General features: G+C 46.1%; 2 protein-coding genes across 3 annotated transcripts in view; one reads left to right on the top strand and one right to left on the bottom strand.

Moving 5' to 3' along the window:
* Positions 1-3,353: 3,353 nt before the first annotated feature.
* LOC311356877 (homeobox protein DBX1-B-like) lies at positions 3,354-7,394 on the top strand (the record flags this gene model as incomplete). Its single annotated transcript, XM_084476731.1, is given in 5 exon segments — positions 3,354-3,387; positions 3,390-3,728; positions 4,192-4,275; positions 6,500-6,702; positions 7,020-7,394. Coding segments are annotated over 5 exon segments (1,035 nt in total).
* Positions 7,395-8,250: 856 nt separating this feature from the next.
* Positions 8,251-19,244, bottom strand: part of ckap5 (cytoskeleton associated protein 5) — a 29,426-nt gene continuing 18,432 nt past the window's right edge. For both annotated transcript variants that reach the window (XM_084477367.1, XM_084477368.1), the window contains exons 34-44: positions 16,019-16,192; positions 15,641-15,761; positions 15,043-15,222; positions 14,357-14,544; positions 14,116-14,191; positions 13,572-13,760; positions 13,130-13,267; positions 12,882-12,965; positions 12,143-12,302; positions 11,468-11,595; positions 8,251-11,045 (exon numbers count right to left, since the gene is read on the bottom strand). In XM_084477367.1, the coding sequence (XP_084333493.1) occupies positions 10,761-11,045; positions 11,468-11,595; positions 12,143-12,302; positions 12,882-12,965; positions 13,130-13,267; positions 13,572-13,760; positions 14,116-14,191; positions 14,357-14,544; positions 15,043-15,222; positions 15,641-15,761; positions 16,019-16,192 (1,723 nt within the window). In that variant the 3' untranslated portion in view covers positions 8,251-10,760. The remainder of the gene's footprint in view (positions 11,046-11,467; positions 11,596-12,142; positions 12,303-12,881; positions 12,966-13,129; positions 13,268-13,571; positions 13,761-14,115; positions 14,192-14,356; positions 14,545-15,042; positions 15,223-15,640; positions 15,762-16,018; positions 16,193-19,244) is intronic.

The raw sequence follows: 19,244 nt of genomic DNA, 5'->3' as shown, positions 1-19,244 counted from the left end.
ACACACACACACACACACACACACACACACATGCCCGCACAGATGCAGATAGAAAGAAAATCCCTTAGTTTAAGCCTTTTGCAAATTATTCAGATTTTTGATCTGCTTTCAATCCAGTTTAGGGAAATAAATATACCTCTTTTGAGGGCTCACACCTAATTTTTATGCAATTAAGCCTTCGTCTGCTCCTTGCCAGCTTATTTGTCAATGCAGGCCCCGGCTTGGCACCAAGGTCAGTTGGCCCCGGTACAGGCTGGCTTTGGGTCGATTTAGGCGAGAGTGGGTTCCTGGACATGTAAGACTTGTCGAGGACTAATATATTTGAATCTTAACTGGTGTGTAATTCACCAACAGCTGTTATGTTGGTTAAGAACCAGTGCAGTAAGACCTCTGTCTGTCTGTCGGACCGGGAGACAAAATTAGTTCTGCTAATGCCCGTTATTCGCTCGCAGAGAACCATCTGCTCCACTTCAGTACAATGAAGGGATTTTCTGAGGGAATAAAATGCTTTGAAAGTAACAATCTCGCTCGCTCTCTCTCCCCTTTCTCTTTGAGAGATTTTGGTTAAGGTGTCGAAATTCCCAGCGGGTCGAAGATCTGCTGCAGATTGAATAAACAGGTTGCTTTGTTAGCGGGGGAACCTTTGGGTGTTTAACGCCCCCCTGTTGGTGGTTAACGAACGCATCGCGTTTAATGCGCACATTAATGGTGCTCTTAAAATCTATGGGCCCCTATAGTCAATATTTGATATTTTTTTATTTGTCCCGAATAATTAAATGAGTAGGTTTTCTTTTTTCGGGGCCTATAATGTTGGGGCCTAACGTTCTACCCGGCCTAGTGCGCATAAGCGACAATTAATATGGGAGTGCTTTTGTTGAAACATTATTTTCTCGTCTTTTTATTCCAATGACAAAATCGATTTGGAGAGGGAAAAAAACGGTATTGGTTGAGCCGTGGATGGGTGAAGCCTATAGGCCCGTTCTTTTTAAAATTTATTTTTATTTTTTTAATTTTTAAACACCTGATTCAGATCAAAGTTTTGGGTGCAGTGGCAAAGGTTACATGTAATTTAATAAAAGGAAAGGCAGTAAATGGTTAGGCCTATTATTTTGAAGCAACAACCATGTTCTGCATAGGGAACGAGTGACCAACGAAATAAACACCCAGAGATAACGGTGAATGTTTGGAGAGAGGGAGAGAGATGCGGAGGGGCAGAGAATGCGCTCCACCGCCATCAGTCACAGGGCTTATCGACTCACCTCTTCACCCCTTACAAAACACTCTTTAGCACCGATACAAAATCTTCTTTTTCAGAAACCTCCTTTGTTCTCGAGGTTCTCTATCGTCTTTTTAGTAATCAATGGACATAGACCACGGTCCCCCCGCCGGGTCCCCGTAGCCTTTCTGCCGTTCAAACGACACAGTTAAAGTCAAGCCCCACGCGAAGACCAGCGGGGGACGGGGACGCTGACCCACATCAGCAATGCGATGACTTTCACGTTGGTCACTTGGACTAGATATGAGAAGGGCTGCAACACTTTTTTGGCTGCCGAGAACACTATGGAAATTTCTATATAATAAGCTATATTTATAAAGTCAATGCAACTTTCAGTTTCTGACAAGAGCAATGCAAGGTCTAATCACACAGTTGAAGGCCGCAGAGTTGTCTTAATATGTAGCTAAGCCTATATTCCCCTATGGATTTTGCACGAATAATTATTATAATCATTATTATTATTAATAATAATATTGTTATTATTACTATAATTATGCTATTGCTTTGATGTTTAGGCTTTGTAGGCCTTTTCAATTAATATCTAACCGACATGGCGCGCCTGCAGCTCCGTCAGTTAGCTCCTCTGCTAAACCGCACCATTAAATTCATCACCGCGTCCATCGCGCTGTCCGACATCTCCAATACTTTCATTACAGAGCGCAACTCTAAGAGACCCTTTCAGAGCTCCCTGAATGGTGTGATTTTTTCCACAACGATTTGTGTCACGAGCAGAAAGGAAAGAGAAAGAAGCGGGGACAGCGCGGGCCCGGGGCTGACAGTCGCGTCATGCTCTAAGGGGATCAGGAGCGCGAGGCCACGATCACAGCAGCATCCTTCAAAGCGTCCCACCTAATAGCCTCATAATGGGTTGTTAATGAAAAATAAAACGAATACATACGTCATGCAACATTTTAATAATATTCATATATTCATACATTGCTCTTTCAGATATAACCTACATTTGATTTGGTCCTATAGCCTCTGATATTTGAAATATATAGAATATAGGCATACATAGGCCTATATATTTCGTAAACGGGAACATATTTTTACTTTAACAAATACAAACTTTACAGACAAGTAACAAATTCAAGCATGTGTTCGTCCCTGATCTAATATTTAGCTTGTTTGATAGGCTACTCAATTATAAAAAAATATTTTTTATATATAGGCCCATTTAGGCCTAATCACAAGGAACCAAGTATCAAAGTATGACACAAAAAATAAATACGGGAAAGGGAGATAATGCTTAGTCCGAAACAAAAAATGTTACTTAAATTAGCTCTGAAAAAAAATATTATTCACCGTTCCCCATTAACATAAAAATGTTTCCAACATAAACCCGATCAAAGCTATTTGCCGTTATTCAATTGCATTAATGAACAGAAAATAATTGTCAATTGAATGTTGTCTAGACTTTATTCTATAATGGATGCCGCTGTGTGTTTACCACTCAGGTCTTTATAGGAGGACAGACACACTGGTTCTATAGTAATGCGACCGTAGGCCAACAGAAAGGTAATTTTAACGGTCAGGGTTTCCACATCTCGGCTGTCTTGTTCTTTATTATAGAGGAGGCAATGTCCCTGCTGCGTCCACTGCTTTCTCACTTTAATCCAATCATAAATGAATGTGCCTCGGCCAATCCACTGGCTTCGAATTCCCCATTGGAATTGCCCGGTTGAAGGGTGAACTTGATTGTGTGTGTGTGTGTGTGTGTGTGTGTGTGTGTGTGTGTGTGTGTGTGTGTGTGTGTGTGTGTGTGTGTGTGTGTGTGTGTGTGTGTGTGTGTGTGTGTGTGTGTGTGTGTGTGTGCGCGCGCGCGTCCTCAAGTGCGTGTTGTCTCGTGCGGCTTCATGATTCTGGGATGCGCGGCGCGAGCGTCTCTTCGATAAATATCCCTGGAGCAGGACCCGGAGACACAGAGGCACTGAGAGACGGAGCGAAAGAGAGCGACCGTGTTCATATCTGAACTTTAAAAAAAATTCTTAGACAAGGTTATTTTAGCGGAATCAAGGTCCATCCCATTCACGCGTTTTTATTCAGTTTAACCCTTTCTGTCCGGACCGGATTGACTATGAATTTCCCCTGCAGCGCCTTGCCCCCTACCCTTTACCGGGGTTACTGTGTCCACCGGCCGGGCTCTCCCTGCCCATGCCCCGGTCCCTTCCGACCAGCTTTCTGGTGGACGACCTCATCCGCATCAGTCAGCCCGTCACCTACGTGCATCGGACTTTCTCTTCGCAGAATTACGCGCCGAGGAGCTCTCGGGACTCCTTCTCCCTGCGGGGCTTCGGTCCAGCGGTGTCCCCCCTGACCACAGACCACCGCTCTGCCCTGCAGGCCAACTCCGTGCAGCCCCACCGGGCGGACTCTCCACACACGGACTGCTCAGAGTCCACTTACCTCAAGTTCGGGGTCCGTGCCATCCTGGCACCGTCAACACAGAAAGGTAAAGTTGATTGATTATTGATCATTTTTATGGATCATTCTTGTTGATCATTATTATGTTTATGACTTTTATGATTATATTATTCTATTTATTATTATTTATTTATTATTAGAATAGAAACTTTAGAAAGTAGGCCTAACATAGAAGCATATAAATAATTCAGCAGCTTAAATAGGCTGAAAGGCTTCCAGACTTCTGATGTAGTTAGAGCATAGCTGACAAATCGACTGACCGACGTCATCTCAGCTCATATCATTGACTAACAGGCTATTCTATTTCAGTCACATTGACTGAAATCAGGTACGCCCACATTCAGACCATAGGCTTAATACAACTTGTAAGTACATAGATAAAATACAAGTAGGCTACTAGTTCTAATAATAAGATCGAATCATCGCATGTTATTAGTGTCTTAACCACCTGTCATGTTATCCTATCACAGTCTCCAGAGCCTCGTTTCCAGTCCAGACCTTTCAGGCCAAGTCCTTCCCGCTTCCTTTCTTTGACGGGACGCTGCCACCTTTCCTTCGAGCCTCTTACTTCACAGGTGAGATGAATTTTAAGGTTTTACCAGCAGTAGGCTACCAAAGTTAAAACGGAATATGTCCCAATAAGGTGTGTGCGTGTGTGTGTGTGTGTGTGTGTGTGTGTGTGTGTGTGTGTGTGTGTGTGTGTGTGTGTGTGTGTGTGTGTGTGTGCAATCAATCATTGCTTCATGCAATAAGCGAATAACTCATATATAGAGGATGAAATAGGCCGACATTTGATGAAATGGTTTATCAACACGTGTTAATGCCTTGCGGCTTTGCTTGTGCGGTAGGCTACTCTCAACATTAAGTCATACCTGGGTTGAACCCTTCACGTGACAATCTCAAGGTACTTTATAACAGATAACAGATAACAGATTGTCTATAGCAACAGGCTACGCGATGCCTTTCTAATAGCGTCAACATTTAGCATTGGAAACAGCCCTTTTAACGCGAAATCGCCCTGATATGCTCGGAATCAGTTTCGCCGATTCGATTCCCCATTTAGTAACCATACTGACTGCTGACATAAGTACTGGTCGTTCTAATCCACAAATTAGCCCCCGTTTGTCATGCTCGCGATATATCAGGCCCGTTTGTCATGCTCTAAATGCGAGGCGGGTCTCTTCCCAGCTCGAGACCTATAGCGCCTCTTCACGCGCCCTCATTTTCCCACCGAGCCTTCCGCGCGCCGACAAAGCCCTCAGCACCGTGACCAATAGGGGCGAAAACCACACACACACTCACCCTTTCCCACCCTCAACCCGCACCTACGCACGCTCACGCACGCACAAACGCAGACACCGAATACCCGGTGCACGCAGACAGACGCGCACGCGCGCGCGCGCACACACACACACACACACACACACACGCAGACGCGCGCGCACACACACATACACACATGCGCGCGCACACGCACGCACACACGCATTCCGCAACACTGCTGAGCAATGGCTTAGCCATGTTGCGCACAGGCTTTTACCAGTCATGCACTAATTCTCTATTAGTCTCTTTTCACCGGTTTGAATGTTCTCACAAGACCACAGAGGGGTCGGTTCATTTAGATGAGGAGGCTGTGTAAGGTTATGGATGGGGCCGCCTATATACTCAGGCTCTGTACATATACAGAACCAGACTGCTTAGCTACATGTCTCATACATATATAGAGTATAATCTATACAGTTGCAGTGAAAGGGAGCATCTAATGATGACTTAAATGCGTCCCGATGATTTTTCCTGATTTACTTACGATTTGCTTTGATGATTAAAAAAAAAAGCATTATAAGCTACACATTTCCATTGAGATCACGCTAGGCCTGAACATTCATAAACTCATTAATGCATAACAGTGCGCGGCCAAAAGGCCCTTGCATTGTATCCAAGCGTTTAGGTAAACTTCTGAACACTTCCATTCAGCCGCATTCCCCATAAATCCGCTCCACCAAATCCCCCAAGCGCTGTATTGAGTGTTCAATGTCTTCGGTGACGTGACGAAATGATATACAAGTCTTTAACGGGGGCCACAATATACTGGCCTGTCGGCGTCTCTTTTACACTCACTTCATTACTACACAATTAGCTCTTTTCTATACAACTGCACCCTATACAGCTCTCTTTCATGCTTCATTAAAGGTAGTGTGAGGGGGGCTTCCAGGAGGAGGGTCCTTCGCTTTGCCCTTGGCTCTCTGGCCACCGACACACACAAATGGGACCTTTTCTTTCTTTCTTTGCTTTGCGGTTTTTGTATCTTTATTCTTTCACATCAGAGTCCCAGCCGAAGCGAACGGTTTTTTCTGGTCAGGGTTACTTCTTACACCGTGAGGCCTAATGATAATGCCCGGTAAACAGTCCGATCCACCCGAGGGATTGCTCCAGCGTTTCACATCACCCCGCCGACTTGCATGGCCCTTGATTGGTTCATTTGCGTGGAGGATGCTTCAAAAGTTGAACTAGGCTATTACAAATAAATACACAAAAACTGACAGCTCAAATAAGAACTTCCCCGAGCAGCTGTTTTGGCAACTCAAAGAGGCAGAGCAAAGACATCCAAATGAAAACATTTGACAATATTGTTATTTCACTGCGTAGAAATGGTGTAAAATTCTCTGAGAATTACAATTAGCTTTTAATTTGTAACAATATTTTTAGTGATTTTTTTTTTAGAATATAAATGATGTTATTGTATACGTCATTCGGTGAACATTGAAACTCAAACCATAACCCTGTTTCCTCTGGTTACAGCAGCCTCCTCGGTGGTGCCTGTCCCGGGGACCTTCTCCTGGCCCCTGGCCCCCAGAGGGAAGCCCAGGCGGGGGATGCTCCGGCGGGCCGTGTTCTCCGACCTCCAGCGTAAAGCTCTGGAGAGAACCTTCCAGAAGCAGAAGTACATCAGCAAGCCAGACCGGAAGAAGCTGGCCAGCAAGCTGGGACTCAAAGACTCTCAGGTAAGGGGGAGGAGCCAAGGGGGAGGAGCCAATGGTTCTTCCTCGCTTAACGACAAAAGCTAGGAAGTGGTTTTAACAAAAACAAAATGATTTAAAAGTTGATTGATCAGTGAACAGAAGGTATCTATATTTAGGCGTTTTCGTAGGTCAACCAGGGAATGCGGTATTTTGTGTGTAAATGAATGGATAGGAGTTATATAGATTACATAGTTATATATATATCTATATATATATATAGATATATATAGATAAGATAAACCCTTCTCTGACCTACTGAGACCACACTCACCACCCCCCCCCCCCCCCCCCCCGTGCAGGTGAAGATCTGGTTCCAGAACCGCAGGATGAAGTGGAGGAACTCCAAGGAGAGGGAGCTCCTGTCGACGGGGGGCTGCCGCCAGCAGACCCTGCCCGCCAAGACCAACCCTCACCCCGACCTCACCGACGTCGGCGGGGGAGGGGGCGACTACTGCCGGGCCCGGGGGGTGGAGGAGGAGGAGGAAGAGGAGGAGGAGGATGCGGAGCTGGGGGAGCAGCACCTCCGTCAGCTTACAGGGCACAACAACCATCGCCACGGTGGGATGGACAACGGGGGGCTCCACCCCGGCTGCCCCCCGAGGCTGTCATCGCCGTCAGACTGCAGCAAGCCATCAGACCTCTCCGGATCAGACGAGGAAATCACTGTGTCCTAGGGTGCTGGCCAATGGGGAGAAGGTCTCTGTGTGTGTGTGTGTGTGTGTGTGTGTGTGTGTGTGTGTGTGTGTGTGTGTGTGTGTGTGTGTGTGTGTGTGTGTGTATGTATAAGTGGTATTCTGAGTGTGGTGTACTGTTCAGGACATCCGGCCAACACATTGGTGATTTGAACAGGAAGTTGAGCCAACTGTAACATAAGGATGTTTTTTGTGATTACCGGCTCTACATGTGAACGTGCTGCATTTTTAAAAAAAATGTAACGATATATTAACAATATATAAAATTGTCCTCAAAATAAAGAGGAGTGTGCCTTAGTTGATAGCCTTGGGGTGAACTTACAGAATGACGCTTGCACTTGTTACATGTCAAATGGACCTTTCGGTGAAGACGAACAATTCAACGCTTAAATCTCTGCTGTAACTGTAGCTGTATTATCTCAGCATATTCTCTTTGTAAATTGTTGGATATTTGTTGGAAATGCTATGAACAGCTTCCATGAAGTGAAAAGTACATTATAGATTAAGTATTTGTAGATTGAAATGTTTTAAACCCCTTTGTTTTGCTTTTGATGTATATTGCTATTCTTAAATATATTTTCACAAATAAATCTTACAAAAATCATTATGCTTCAGCTTATTCAATTGTTAAAGATGATTTGAATTAATTGGCACCATTTCCAAGTATTTGCTAGTTCAAAATGCAACAGCATAAACATATCAACAAATATTGATATATATCACATTTGTATAAATCATGTCGGGGAAATATAAACTGTACTGCAGTCAGTCAATTGAAAGGTAGTACTGTACTAACGGGTTGCATTTTCAAAAACGTGACAATGAATTTAGATTGTTAAAAAAAAAACAGGACTTTATTGAAATTTTCCACTATGGATTATACATGGAAAACTGGAGCAACAATGTAAGACTACCAGCAGTTTAAATAAATAAAAAACAATATTATTTATTTTCCCCACACTCAACATTCAGCTACAGAATGATTACAGACAGCACCCTTTGCCATCAAGAACTTCATCAGAAAACAAAAAATATTATCAACTAAGCAGCTTACCGTTTATTCTTTTTAGTAATGCAAACTTTATTTACAAGACAAATAAAAATAACTTCATGCCATGCTCTTTAACCATACAAAAAAATTGAACAAGAAAACCAAAACCATGTGCAGTGAAATTCCTTCAGTTGGAAGAGCCATAACATAAACTTACAATAAGTTATTATTATTCAGCAGTAGCTCTGAACGTCTTGGCTGCCCGGTGCTAAATCAGGGTTTTTTTTTCTGTTAGCTCTCTGTTAAACTTATGTTGTGGAGAGCACCTATTCACTGTGAAGACCTCTTTACAAGGGAGACAGTCCACGGTACATTCCATAACATAATCCAAGATAAGTTAAAAATGGCTCTGCCTTTGACCCCTACTCACCAACTCGACTAACTGTGAGAGACCAACTGAGGAACTGCTATGAAATCATCCATGACCGCAAAACAGTGGGAGAACGCCACTCCTGAACTCAACTGAGCTGAGCAATATTAACTTAATTACCCAAAACAAATAATTTAAAAAGGCCAGAAGAGGAGACGTATGGTAACATGTTGGTGTCACTTCGGATTGTATAGCAAGTGTGGAACTGGTTTAACACCGGTTTGGTCTGCTCTGCAACAGTTTGTAATGTACTCCACTCACATCGGGATCTGCAGTGAATCAAACCCAGCTCTTACACTGGAACCTGCAGTGGTTAGAAAAGAAAAAGGGTGCATATCTCATGCAAACTGTGTGGTCACATGGCCCCTGGAGAGGCCATGCGTGGGGCCCCGAGAACGACAAAAGTGGTTTAAAAGTGCTGACTGTTAAGCGTGAATGCATAACAACTACGTCCTTGCTCAGGAAGAAGAGAGCCAACCTAAAACTAATGAGCAACTCATTGGATGGTTGGCTGTTGATTATTAAACGGTTAGCAGTCGTCGACAAGCCGCTGAGGATAGTCATACTAGTCTAGGATAGATTAGTGCGGATACTTGAATTCAAAAAGGTGGAGGAGGGAGCGGGAGAGAGGGACAGACATCTGTCATAACATTCTGGTGCCACCAGGGGGCACCAGCATGAAGCCAAGCCTGCTAGTGGCCGTTGTGAAGGGACGCATTCAAACAGGTCCAAACATCGGATTCTTTCAATGTTTCAACATTCCTAGGCCAGCTGGGGGCCATCCAGTATCTACATCCGCCTGCCCTTGTTGGGACCGCCCCATGAGGGCTGACTACAAACAAAGTGTCCAACTCTTTGTAGCTGGCCAAAAAGCGCTTCCATGCTATCCAGTGGTGAGCAATCCCAAGTATATACAAATACCACGGAACACAATATGAAACAGAGGAGGAATAAGGGTTATCCACTAATGGTTCTTATTAATATATACGACGTGGCAAGGTTCTTGGTTATCGTTTACCGTAGGGAGTGTTAATGTACGGGGGGGGGGTCTGCATGTGTGGAAAGAGTAGCCCAGGAGAGCCGAGGGCTCGGGTTAGAGCGACCGACAACTAGACAACACTGGACCCGACCGAATATTACCCCCTACGGTACGGGGTGGAACATACTTTCAGCCATTGGTTACTAAAACTGTACAATAAAAGTAAATCAGGCTGCGCATCTAGACCTACCCGTCCTACCTGTGTCTGTCCTACACTGTGGATCCCGCCAATTTAATTTGGTTTCTTCAGGATTTACAAATAAAAAGCAATGTTCTCCTAAAAAGTTCGAGACCCGATCTTACGACTGGGCTCGATTACAAATAACGGTTAAAAACCGCACTGCACAAGTGTACGCACACACACTAGAACGCAACATACGCTAACTGAACAGATGTGGTCATACCTCACGTGCTCAAACCGGGCATCGCCTCGAGTTACAAAAATATGATCCTGAATCCAGGCACGCGTTTGTCGTTAGGGAATTTTGGATTGGTCAGTTGTAAAACAAACTGCGAAAACGGGTGAGCGAGCGAGAGAGAGCGAGAGAGAGAGAGACCCTGTTGGTTCCGGGGTTGGAAACTGGCCTTCAGGGAACCAAAGACAAAGACACACACACACACACACACACACACACACACACACACACACACACACACACACACACACACACACACACACACACACACACACACACACACACACACACACACACACACACACACACACACACACACACCAAACAGTTGCCCTTCTCTACCATCAGCAGTGTGGGGTGGCGCGGAGGAGCAGCGAGGGGGAGAGTGAGATGGAGACCTTTTACAAAGTTACAGGTGCGGGAAGGAAGGAAGGAACGACGCCGCCGGCCGCCGCCGCCGCCGGCCTTGCCCTCACTGCCGGTTGCTCTTGATCCTCTCCAGACGCTTCTTCAGGTCGTCCAGGTTGGCGGAGGGGGAGGCGGAGCGGCCGCGGGGGGGCGAGTTGCCGTGCGGGCTGAGCTCCTGCTGGTACAGCTCCCGGGACTCCTTGAGCTGGGACAGCTTGCTCTGCAGCATGTCCGTGGAGGAGGCCACGGGGGGCTTGGGGGAGAGCAGCGAGGAGATGGGCAGACGCTGCTGCTGCTGCTGCTGCTGCTGCTGCTCGTCCTCCGGGCTGCCGACTCCTCCGCCCAAGCCCTGAAAGAAAAGGGTTAAGCCCTGGCATTTAGTGTATGCACTTATGTATGTTGTACGTCCTGGCCCTTTAAAAAATAGTAGTTAGTATTGTGTAGCGTCTTGTCCTCGCTGTCTTGGTTGTATACGGGTTAACCAAGGAAGTGTCTGTGCTTGGCACTTGTTTCTATGAACGTCATTACTGTACCGACGGCGATATATTGTAGTTTATATTTATTCTAACAAGTGCAGTGTTATTGTAAGTCGCTTTGGATAAAAGCGTCTGCTAAATGCCCTAAATGAAACTATAAATGAAAACTCAGTATGAAACGCGTGAACATGTAAACTATGGTTGGATTGCACACGGAACACACTTCCGATGTTTTGATTTTAAAAAAAAGAAAAAAAAAGGCAGCGTATGAATGCATGAATCAGAGCGTGCTGACCTTGGTGTGGTTCTCCAGGCCCTTCCTCTGCCGCAGGATCTTCAGTCTCTCGTAGTACATGGCCGGCTTCAGGTCCTCCCCGTTAGTACCGCCCAGAGGCCCTGAGTCCACGCCGTGCTGGGGGATCACTGCACAGACACACGGGGAGTAGTACGCAACCTCTCACCAGTCAAACCATTGGAACTTTCAAATTCAAAGTTTTTCATTTCACAATGTCAATAAACAGACGAGGGACACAGAAATACAATTGAAATAAATATAATAACATCGGGTTCAGCTACGGTGCTGAAGTTCATTTCTCCGCTTCCAATCAAGGGAACTGAATAGGAATAAGCATCTACAACGATCGCCATTCAATTTCCCTATCTTCCATAAATAGAACAACATATGGTCCAATGAACATCTCTGAATGAGCAGAGCAAAACCACAGGGGTATTTTGTTCTTAAAAACCCAAATGCTGTGGAGGTGTGCGAAGGGGCAGACTTTCAAAAGGGCTTGTAACAGCTAATCCGACTCACACCTGGTAGGTGGTATCATATGTCACCTTTAATTAATCGTCAGAGGGAGCAAACACACGCCTCCAGAGTGGGAGAGCCCTCTAACAGAACCATCGCACCCCAAGCCGTACAGTACTCCTGTGGGACCCAGGGTGGGGTGGCCGGCCGGGGGCGTACCTGCTGTGGTCTGGATGCGGCCCTTGCCCTCGCGCTCCGACTCGATCATGCGCAGGCCCCGCTCCACGTAGCTCTGGAAGAACTGGGAGGTGTTCCGCAGGAAGGGCTCCAGGTCCGCGTCAGAGTACTGCTGCTTGTACTCATACAGCTCCGTCAGACCCTGGGGGACCCACACACACACACACACACACACACACACACACACACACACACACACACACACACACACACACACACACACACACACACACACACACACACACACACACACACACACACACACACACACAGTCAGTTTGGTAGAGAAACAGCCTGGAGGTGTCAGTGTTTCCTCAACAGGGGATCAATCACGGCACAAGGCACAGTGAACCCAGGGCCTCAAGGATAATGTTGCAAGCAATTCTCCCAAGCCATTAGTGCAGTTCCATTGGTCCACATTAATCCTGGATCCAGCAGGGCTACTCTGTCATGGCAGAACTTCACGGGAGACAGCAGAGCCTGGGCTGGAAACTAAAACCGCAGGAGTTGGAGTTATGCCTCGTTTCTTGTTCTGTTACAGAGATATTCCATCCCCCAGACAACATGATTGGTAGTGTTCGAGTTGCTCCAACATCAAGACTTTAGATATGAATCTAAAGTGTGATTTGACAGATTAGCTTACAATAGAATAGAAGTGACCCCAAATAACCCCAACAACCCACTGAGCTGACAAATAACGAGAACTTGGAGAAGATCTGACCTCCTTGGTGTTCTCCTTGGAGCCGATCTTCTTGAAGATCTCCGACAGAATGTCGCTGACTTTGGCCTTCGACATCCGATCCTCCTGGGCAGAAGGAAATCAAGAGCAGAGAATTGAGTTTTGCATCATGTGATTAACTAGGGATAAGGTCGTGATCCAGAGGACAAAAAATACAAAATATAACAGATATAATCTTTAGATATCATGGAAACAAATGGGAAGGTATGGGGGGGGGGGCGATGACCTACCGTGCGTGGGCCACTCTTCTCGTTGCCCCGGTCGCTCTTGATCCCGGACAGGTTCCCGGAATGCTTCACCACCCGCCTCAGGTGGGCCTCCAGCTCCGACTCGTTGCGGTTCTCGATCATCGATAGGTGGTCTAGGATCTGAAGGTTAACACACAAACCGGGACACACAATTAATAATGAGACTATCTGTAATAATGTCCACATGCATACAACTGTTAAAAGCTGGGTCAAGTGTGTGCAAAGAACTATGAGGGTAAACAAAATGTACAAGAGTACTTGAAATGTGTTCACATGTCTGTTGTATTAACTAAGATTGCCTGGAGAGCTAACTATGATTATTTTAAAAAAGACATGCAGATGTCCAGTTTGTGCTGTATTGTCTTGCCCTGTGTGTGTGTGTTTCTGTGCGTGTCTGTGCGTGCGTTCGTGTGCGTGTGTGTACCTTAGCGCCTGTGAGCTTGCAGAGTGTGTGCAGCAGGGTCTTGAGGGTCCGGTGGGGCACGTCGCTCTTCAGCTGCTTGAGCTTGTCCTTGGGGAACACCTTCATGAAGTTGTGGACGTCCAGCAGGATGCGGTCCAGGTTGATGCTGTTGATGGTCTCTGGGAGGTACCGGATCATCCTCCACAGACACTGGGGAGGGCATTCATGAATGAATGAATGAGAGAACAACAGACTGGGAGAACGGCCACACACGTCGGCTCTCCAGTTGGCAGCCATGGTTTTTGGGTCCATGTTCACTTAACAATCATCAAGAAATGAGGATTGAGGAAATGAGGAAATGAATGATTCAGGATTTGACAGTAGTAAAACTCTCCCTCTCAATGTGGGGAAATATCCCCAACAGAAATCCCAGGATGCATTCTGATATCCAAACCCTAGAACTGATTTTATGGTGGCTGTGTCCATAGGGACTTGTGATCGCTAGGACAGGGTATTTTCATCAGTATGTTCATCCACGTGTTTGTGATTTCTGAACGCTGCCTACCTTCATGACCAGCTCAGAGAACATTGGAGAGCCAGCCGTGGTGATCAGACTGTCCTGGAGGAGGACCAGGAGAGCACTGTGGAGGAGGGGCAACCAGAGAGAGAGAGTGTCCATCAACTAGAATCAGCAGACAATGATCTCCTCTCATCCCAATCCAGACAACAACAAAGAACCCACACCACCACACATACAGACCTCCACACCGCCAGCCGTCCAGACCAGAACCCCCCCCCCCCCTCACCTGAGTATGTTGGTCTGGTCGGACCGCTCCAACACGCGCACCACCAGCAGGTTGACGGAGCGGATGAGCTGCTGGCCGTCCTCGATGTCCTCCACGCGCCCGTCCAGCATCAGCGTGATCAGGCCGTGCATCAGGTCCTTCAGCACGCCCATGGACGCCTCCCTGGCCAGGGACTCCATGGAGAACAGCTGACGGCAGGGACGCACCGAGAGAGAGAGAGAGAGAGAGAGAGAGAGAGAGAGAGAGAGAGAGAGAGAGAGAGAGAGAGAGAGAGAGAGAGAGAGAGAGAGAGAGAGAGAGAGAGAGAGAGAGAGAGAGAGAGAGAGAGAGAGAGAGAGAGAGAGAGAGAGAGAGAGAGAGAGAGAGAGAGAGAGAGAGAGAGAGAGAGAGATCTTGAATTTGGAAGCGCTGGAATTTTTTGGAATTCTTTGGAATTTGGAAGCACTGCACATTCTTCCCACTTAAAATCGAGTCACTTTCTGCCTGTCGCGTTTTATGACGTTTGGTTAAAAGCGCCAAAATGCTGTTTTGACATTTGTCAATGTTTATGTATGCCAAACATAAAAAAATATTATAAATCAAAAATAGGACCACAATCATTACATTGTAAATCTAATTGAACCTTTGACCTTTGATCCCTTTAAAACCCCTTTAAGGTGTACTATGGTGGTGGCCAGTGCACTCACAGACAACATGTTGCCGATGATGCAGCTGTAGAGCTTGAAGATGTCCTTCTTGTCCAGCCGCTCGTCCGCCATGTGCGTGTTGTAGGTGAGCCGCAGCTGCATGAAGGTGGCGATGAGGAACTGATCGATGTGACCCGACATCACCTCCGCCTTGTCCTCCTGCCGCAGCACCTCGTCGATCTGCGGGGGGGGGGGGTCAAAGGTCAGGGTTAAGAAAAGGAGACGTGAACTGAATAGAAATACAGGACCCATTCCAATGGAGTGTGTGGATCATTTGTATTTATTTATAATTGTTAAATTGTATTATGATTTCTCCTAGGATTTATTAATGGTTAAATTTGAATATGATGTCTTGACAGACAAACAGCATTTGTACTGATATTATTACTTGCATAATGTTGTACTATGTTGCTACTCCCTACTATAACTCCAATACTAGTCAGACGGAGTGGTGAGACCAGTTTCAATTTAAGAATGGGTGTTCGGGTTTGTGTGTGTGTTCCATTCAATCAATGCGTGCGTGTGTGTGCGTGCGTGCGTGCGTGCGTGCGTGTGTGCGTGTTCCATACAAACAGTGTATGTGTGTGTCGTTCCATACCTGAGCCAGGGCCTGTATGCTAGTGTTGATGTCACCACTGGCCACTTGGGAGATGACAAAGTTGATGGTGGAGGCCGTGCTGTTGTGGAGCTCATCATAGTGGGGGGAGACTGAGCGCATCCTGGGAGGCAACACACACACACACACACACACACACACACACACACACACAATTAAATCATATACATCATAGCAAAAGCCCTTTAAAATACAACCAAAGACTCTAGAGATGGAGATTTGCTTGTCGGCTCAAGGCCGCCATCAGGTAGACTGACGTCACTGGGCTATGAACCCAGAACCATTCCGGCTGACGGCCGAACCCCTGCCCTACGAACCATCAGTGTTGGTGCTTGCGTACGCATGCGTGTGTGTGCTCACTTGGGCTCGGGCATGACGATGGGCTCCAGCAGCTCCTCCAGCTTGTGCTGCACCAGGTCGGGCAGGTCGCCCACCCGGCCCTGGTCCGTCTCGATCATGTCCAGGTCCAGCTGGAACTCCCTGGGGATGCTGGGGTGGGAGGGCTCGTTGTGCTGCGCGTTCTGACGCGCTTGGCTGGGCGGGACGTGAGCAGAACGAGGGAGAGGAGAGGAGAGGAGAGGAGAGGAGAGGAGAGAAAGAAAGAAAGAAAGAAAGAAAGAAAGAAAGAAAGAAAGAAAGAAAGAAAGAAAGAAAGAAAGAAAGAAAGAAAGAAAGAAAGAAAGAAAGAAAGAAAGAAAGAAAGAAAATAAAAAGAGAAAGCGAAAGACAGAAAGAAAGAAAAGGAGAAAGTGTGTGAGAGAGAGAAAGTGCGTGAGAGAGAGACAGATGAGGTAAAGCGATGGAGGAACGGGAGCAAAGGTTGAAGAGTGAAGCAGGATGAATGACAGGAGAGAAGAAAAATAATAAAAATAGAGGTCGGAGAGGATGAGGAACGCGAGAAGAAATTAGATGGATCCAAAAGGGGACAGCGGAGGCGAGAGGAAAAAGTGATGAGGGGAGAGAGGTTAGAGTGAATGAGATTGGGTCGGGAGAGAAGGACGAGAGTAAAGTTAGACAGCTGCATGAGAGATCAATGCCTCTAAGCTCCAGTCCTCACTGACACAAACACAGACTCAGAGGCGCCCGCTGCCTTCCGGTGCAATCATCTCAGCTCTGGCCGGGAGACGCTTATGTTTCCGCGGGACAAAGCAAGGAAGCGTGAAACTATTTATCATAACGATATCCGTGATATTACACTCTGGAGGCGTTTCACAATTATAATTTCCGAAATTCTTTGTTGCATAAACCAAACCCAACTATAGCCTGCATCACAGAAGAATAAGTAAAGCTGCGTTCAGATTTTTCAATTTCCTCAAACACAGTCTTGGGACGTGCACAGCATAATGCATAAACAATAGGATAATGGGTATAATAGAGGGAGTCACTTGAGAGCTAAATTGTACCTACAAATGCATTTGGACTAATGGGACTGGAGCTAATTAGCACTGATCTGAAGCAACAACAGAACAACCAACCCACCCCACTCCCGCCCACCATTAGCTTTAAAGAGGTGCCTTGATATCCAAACAATTTCATAGCATTCTTTTCCACTGCGTATTAGTTGGATAGCGCTGATGAAAATAAACAAGGTTAGCTTTATTTTCTCTGTGCTTTGTAGCTTTAGTTAGAGTTATGGTTCGCTTTGAATTGCCATCTCTCATGATGAACAAATTAATTAGCTGGTTATCGATTATCAATAGAAAGCTATGCCGTAAAGCCCTGTGATAAATAGCACAGAAAGTGCAAAATATCAAGGTATGTCTTCAAACGTGTCCCTCGCGGCCTTCATATCACTGAGGTCCTGTGACGCGGGGGAATGGAATGGAACACAGACAAGGGGTGTGGCTGGGCTGCTGTGCTGCAGCTGCTATCAGGGTGGATTGCATTACTGTCTACAGCGCTGGTGGAAACACAAGACACACCGAAACACGCGGCAGGAGCCTACAAGGTTGACCTGACTGACTCAGAGAGGTCGGACGCCAATAGCCGTGGGGAGGAGTACAGACAAGATTATTCTAGGTATGAATCTTGGGATGATGCTGTCAAAAACAATAAGCAGGGATGAAAGGCGCATGCTGTATTATTACAAATAATAAAAAAAATCTACATTTGCAAAATTGTTGGATTTGTATTTTGTTGTCCTCGAAAAAAACCTTTTGATGGAATTTGTGGCGTCTTGGCAAGTCGTTTCACTTCATGTTTGAGCGGCAGGCTAAGGCACCTAGTTCTGTTAGCACTAGCAGTGCAATGCTTACCTATGATGGGAAAGGCTGGGGTCTTTCTTCAAACAATCTATACTATATCTGCTGTACTGGGACCAGCCAGTAATGCAAAACCAGATGCAGGTATGACACTATTATTTACAATTTCTGTTCAGTGGCTTTATCTTGTGTGTGACTAGCTAAATCTCTGGAAGTGCATTGTAAATCAAACACATCTTCAAATAAAACAATACTAGGTGATAACGCAGGCCATTCAAAGAAAGAGGCCTCCTCAAGCCTAGCAGGGACACGGTTTGGAAACCACACGATTTCCTATTCAGGAAGGCAGAAGGCTGTGTGGCGGAGACAGAGACACTGAACTTCAACCAAAGGGACGCTGGGGACATCTCTATTATGCCTCTGTTCCTTTGTCTGAACGGGAAGTTATGCAACAGTGAATGCTTTGTTTTGGGGGTGGGTGGGGGGTGGAGGACTGAATCAGGAGGGGGTGGGGGGTGCGCTCCATTTTGATGATTAGATGCTTGCAAACAAATGCGATTCGTTTTGTCATTTTCGTGTCCAAAAGTGGCAGACAATAATTAAAAGCGTCCCAGCGGTTTGTCCATGTAGATTAATTGAGTGAGGTGGATATAGCCGTGTGCAAATGTACATTCCAGGCGGAGTAGTCCAGACAACAGCAAGGGAGGAGGAGGAGGGGGAACTGGTACTCACATCCTATACGTGCGATACATTATTCTGCTCCGCAAAATGAAGGCAGGCAGAGAAAAAGGAACCCAAATCACACAGAAGACGTGAAGAGGAGACATACACACAGAGAGTTAAGAGGCAGGCGGACAGACAAACATAGAGAAACAAAGACAAACAGAGAGAAACGCGCCACAAGTTTTGACCACCAGAGAGACAAACAGCAGGCCTGTAGGCCAGGAATCATAATCAATCATAAAGAAAACAGAGTGTTGCTTGCCCAGGCACAATGTTTAAACTGCTTGCTTTGGTGGCGGGGATGTGCAGCAGCAGTCGATACTTCAATACTACAGGAACAAATACGTATTGAAGCATTTCTCCCTCACACCCAGATCCATTACATTCTTGATTTATAGTACTTGTGCCTGAGACAGCAATCGGACATGCAATACGTTGAAAATAATAGTAGAGAAAGGCAAGGATAGATCGATTAGTCGTTGATTTTCTGAGGAAAAACAGCCAGTCAGTCAAAAGGCTTATGAGGAGAGCTGTCACAGACTCACAACAATTAACCTTGTAGGATCAAGAGATTTGCCATGGCTGTCACAGTCAAAAAGAAGATGCCCAAGACCAGAGTATATAAATGGCCTTACTGTGCTACATATGAACAAGCCTGGCAA

This window comes from Micromesistius poutassou, assembly GCF_964030765.1.
Source record: "Micromesistius poutassou genome assembly, chromosome: 13".
NCBI classification, from domain to species: domain Eukaryota; kingdom Metazoa; phylum Chordata; class Actinopteri; order Gadiformes; family Gadidae; genus Micromesistius; species Micromesistius poutassou.
Note: the sequence above shows the minus strand (reverse complement) of the source record. Positions and strands in the feature narration are given on the sequence as shown.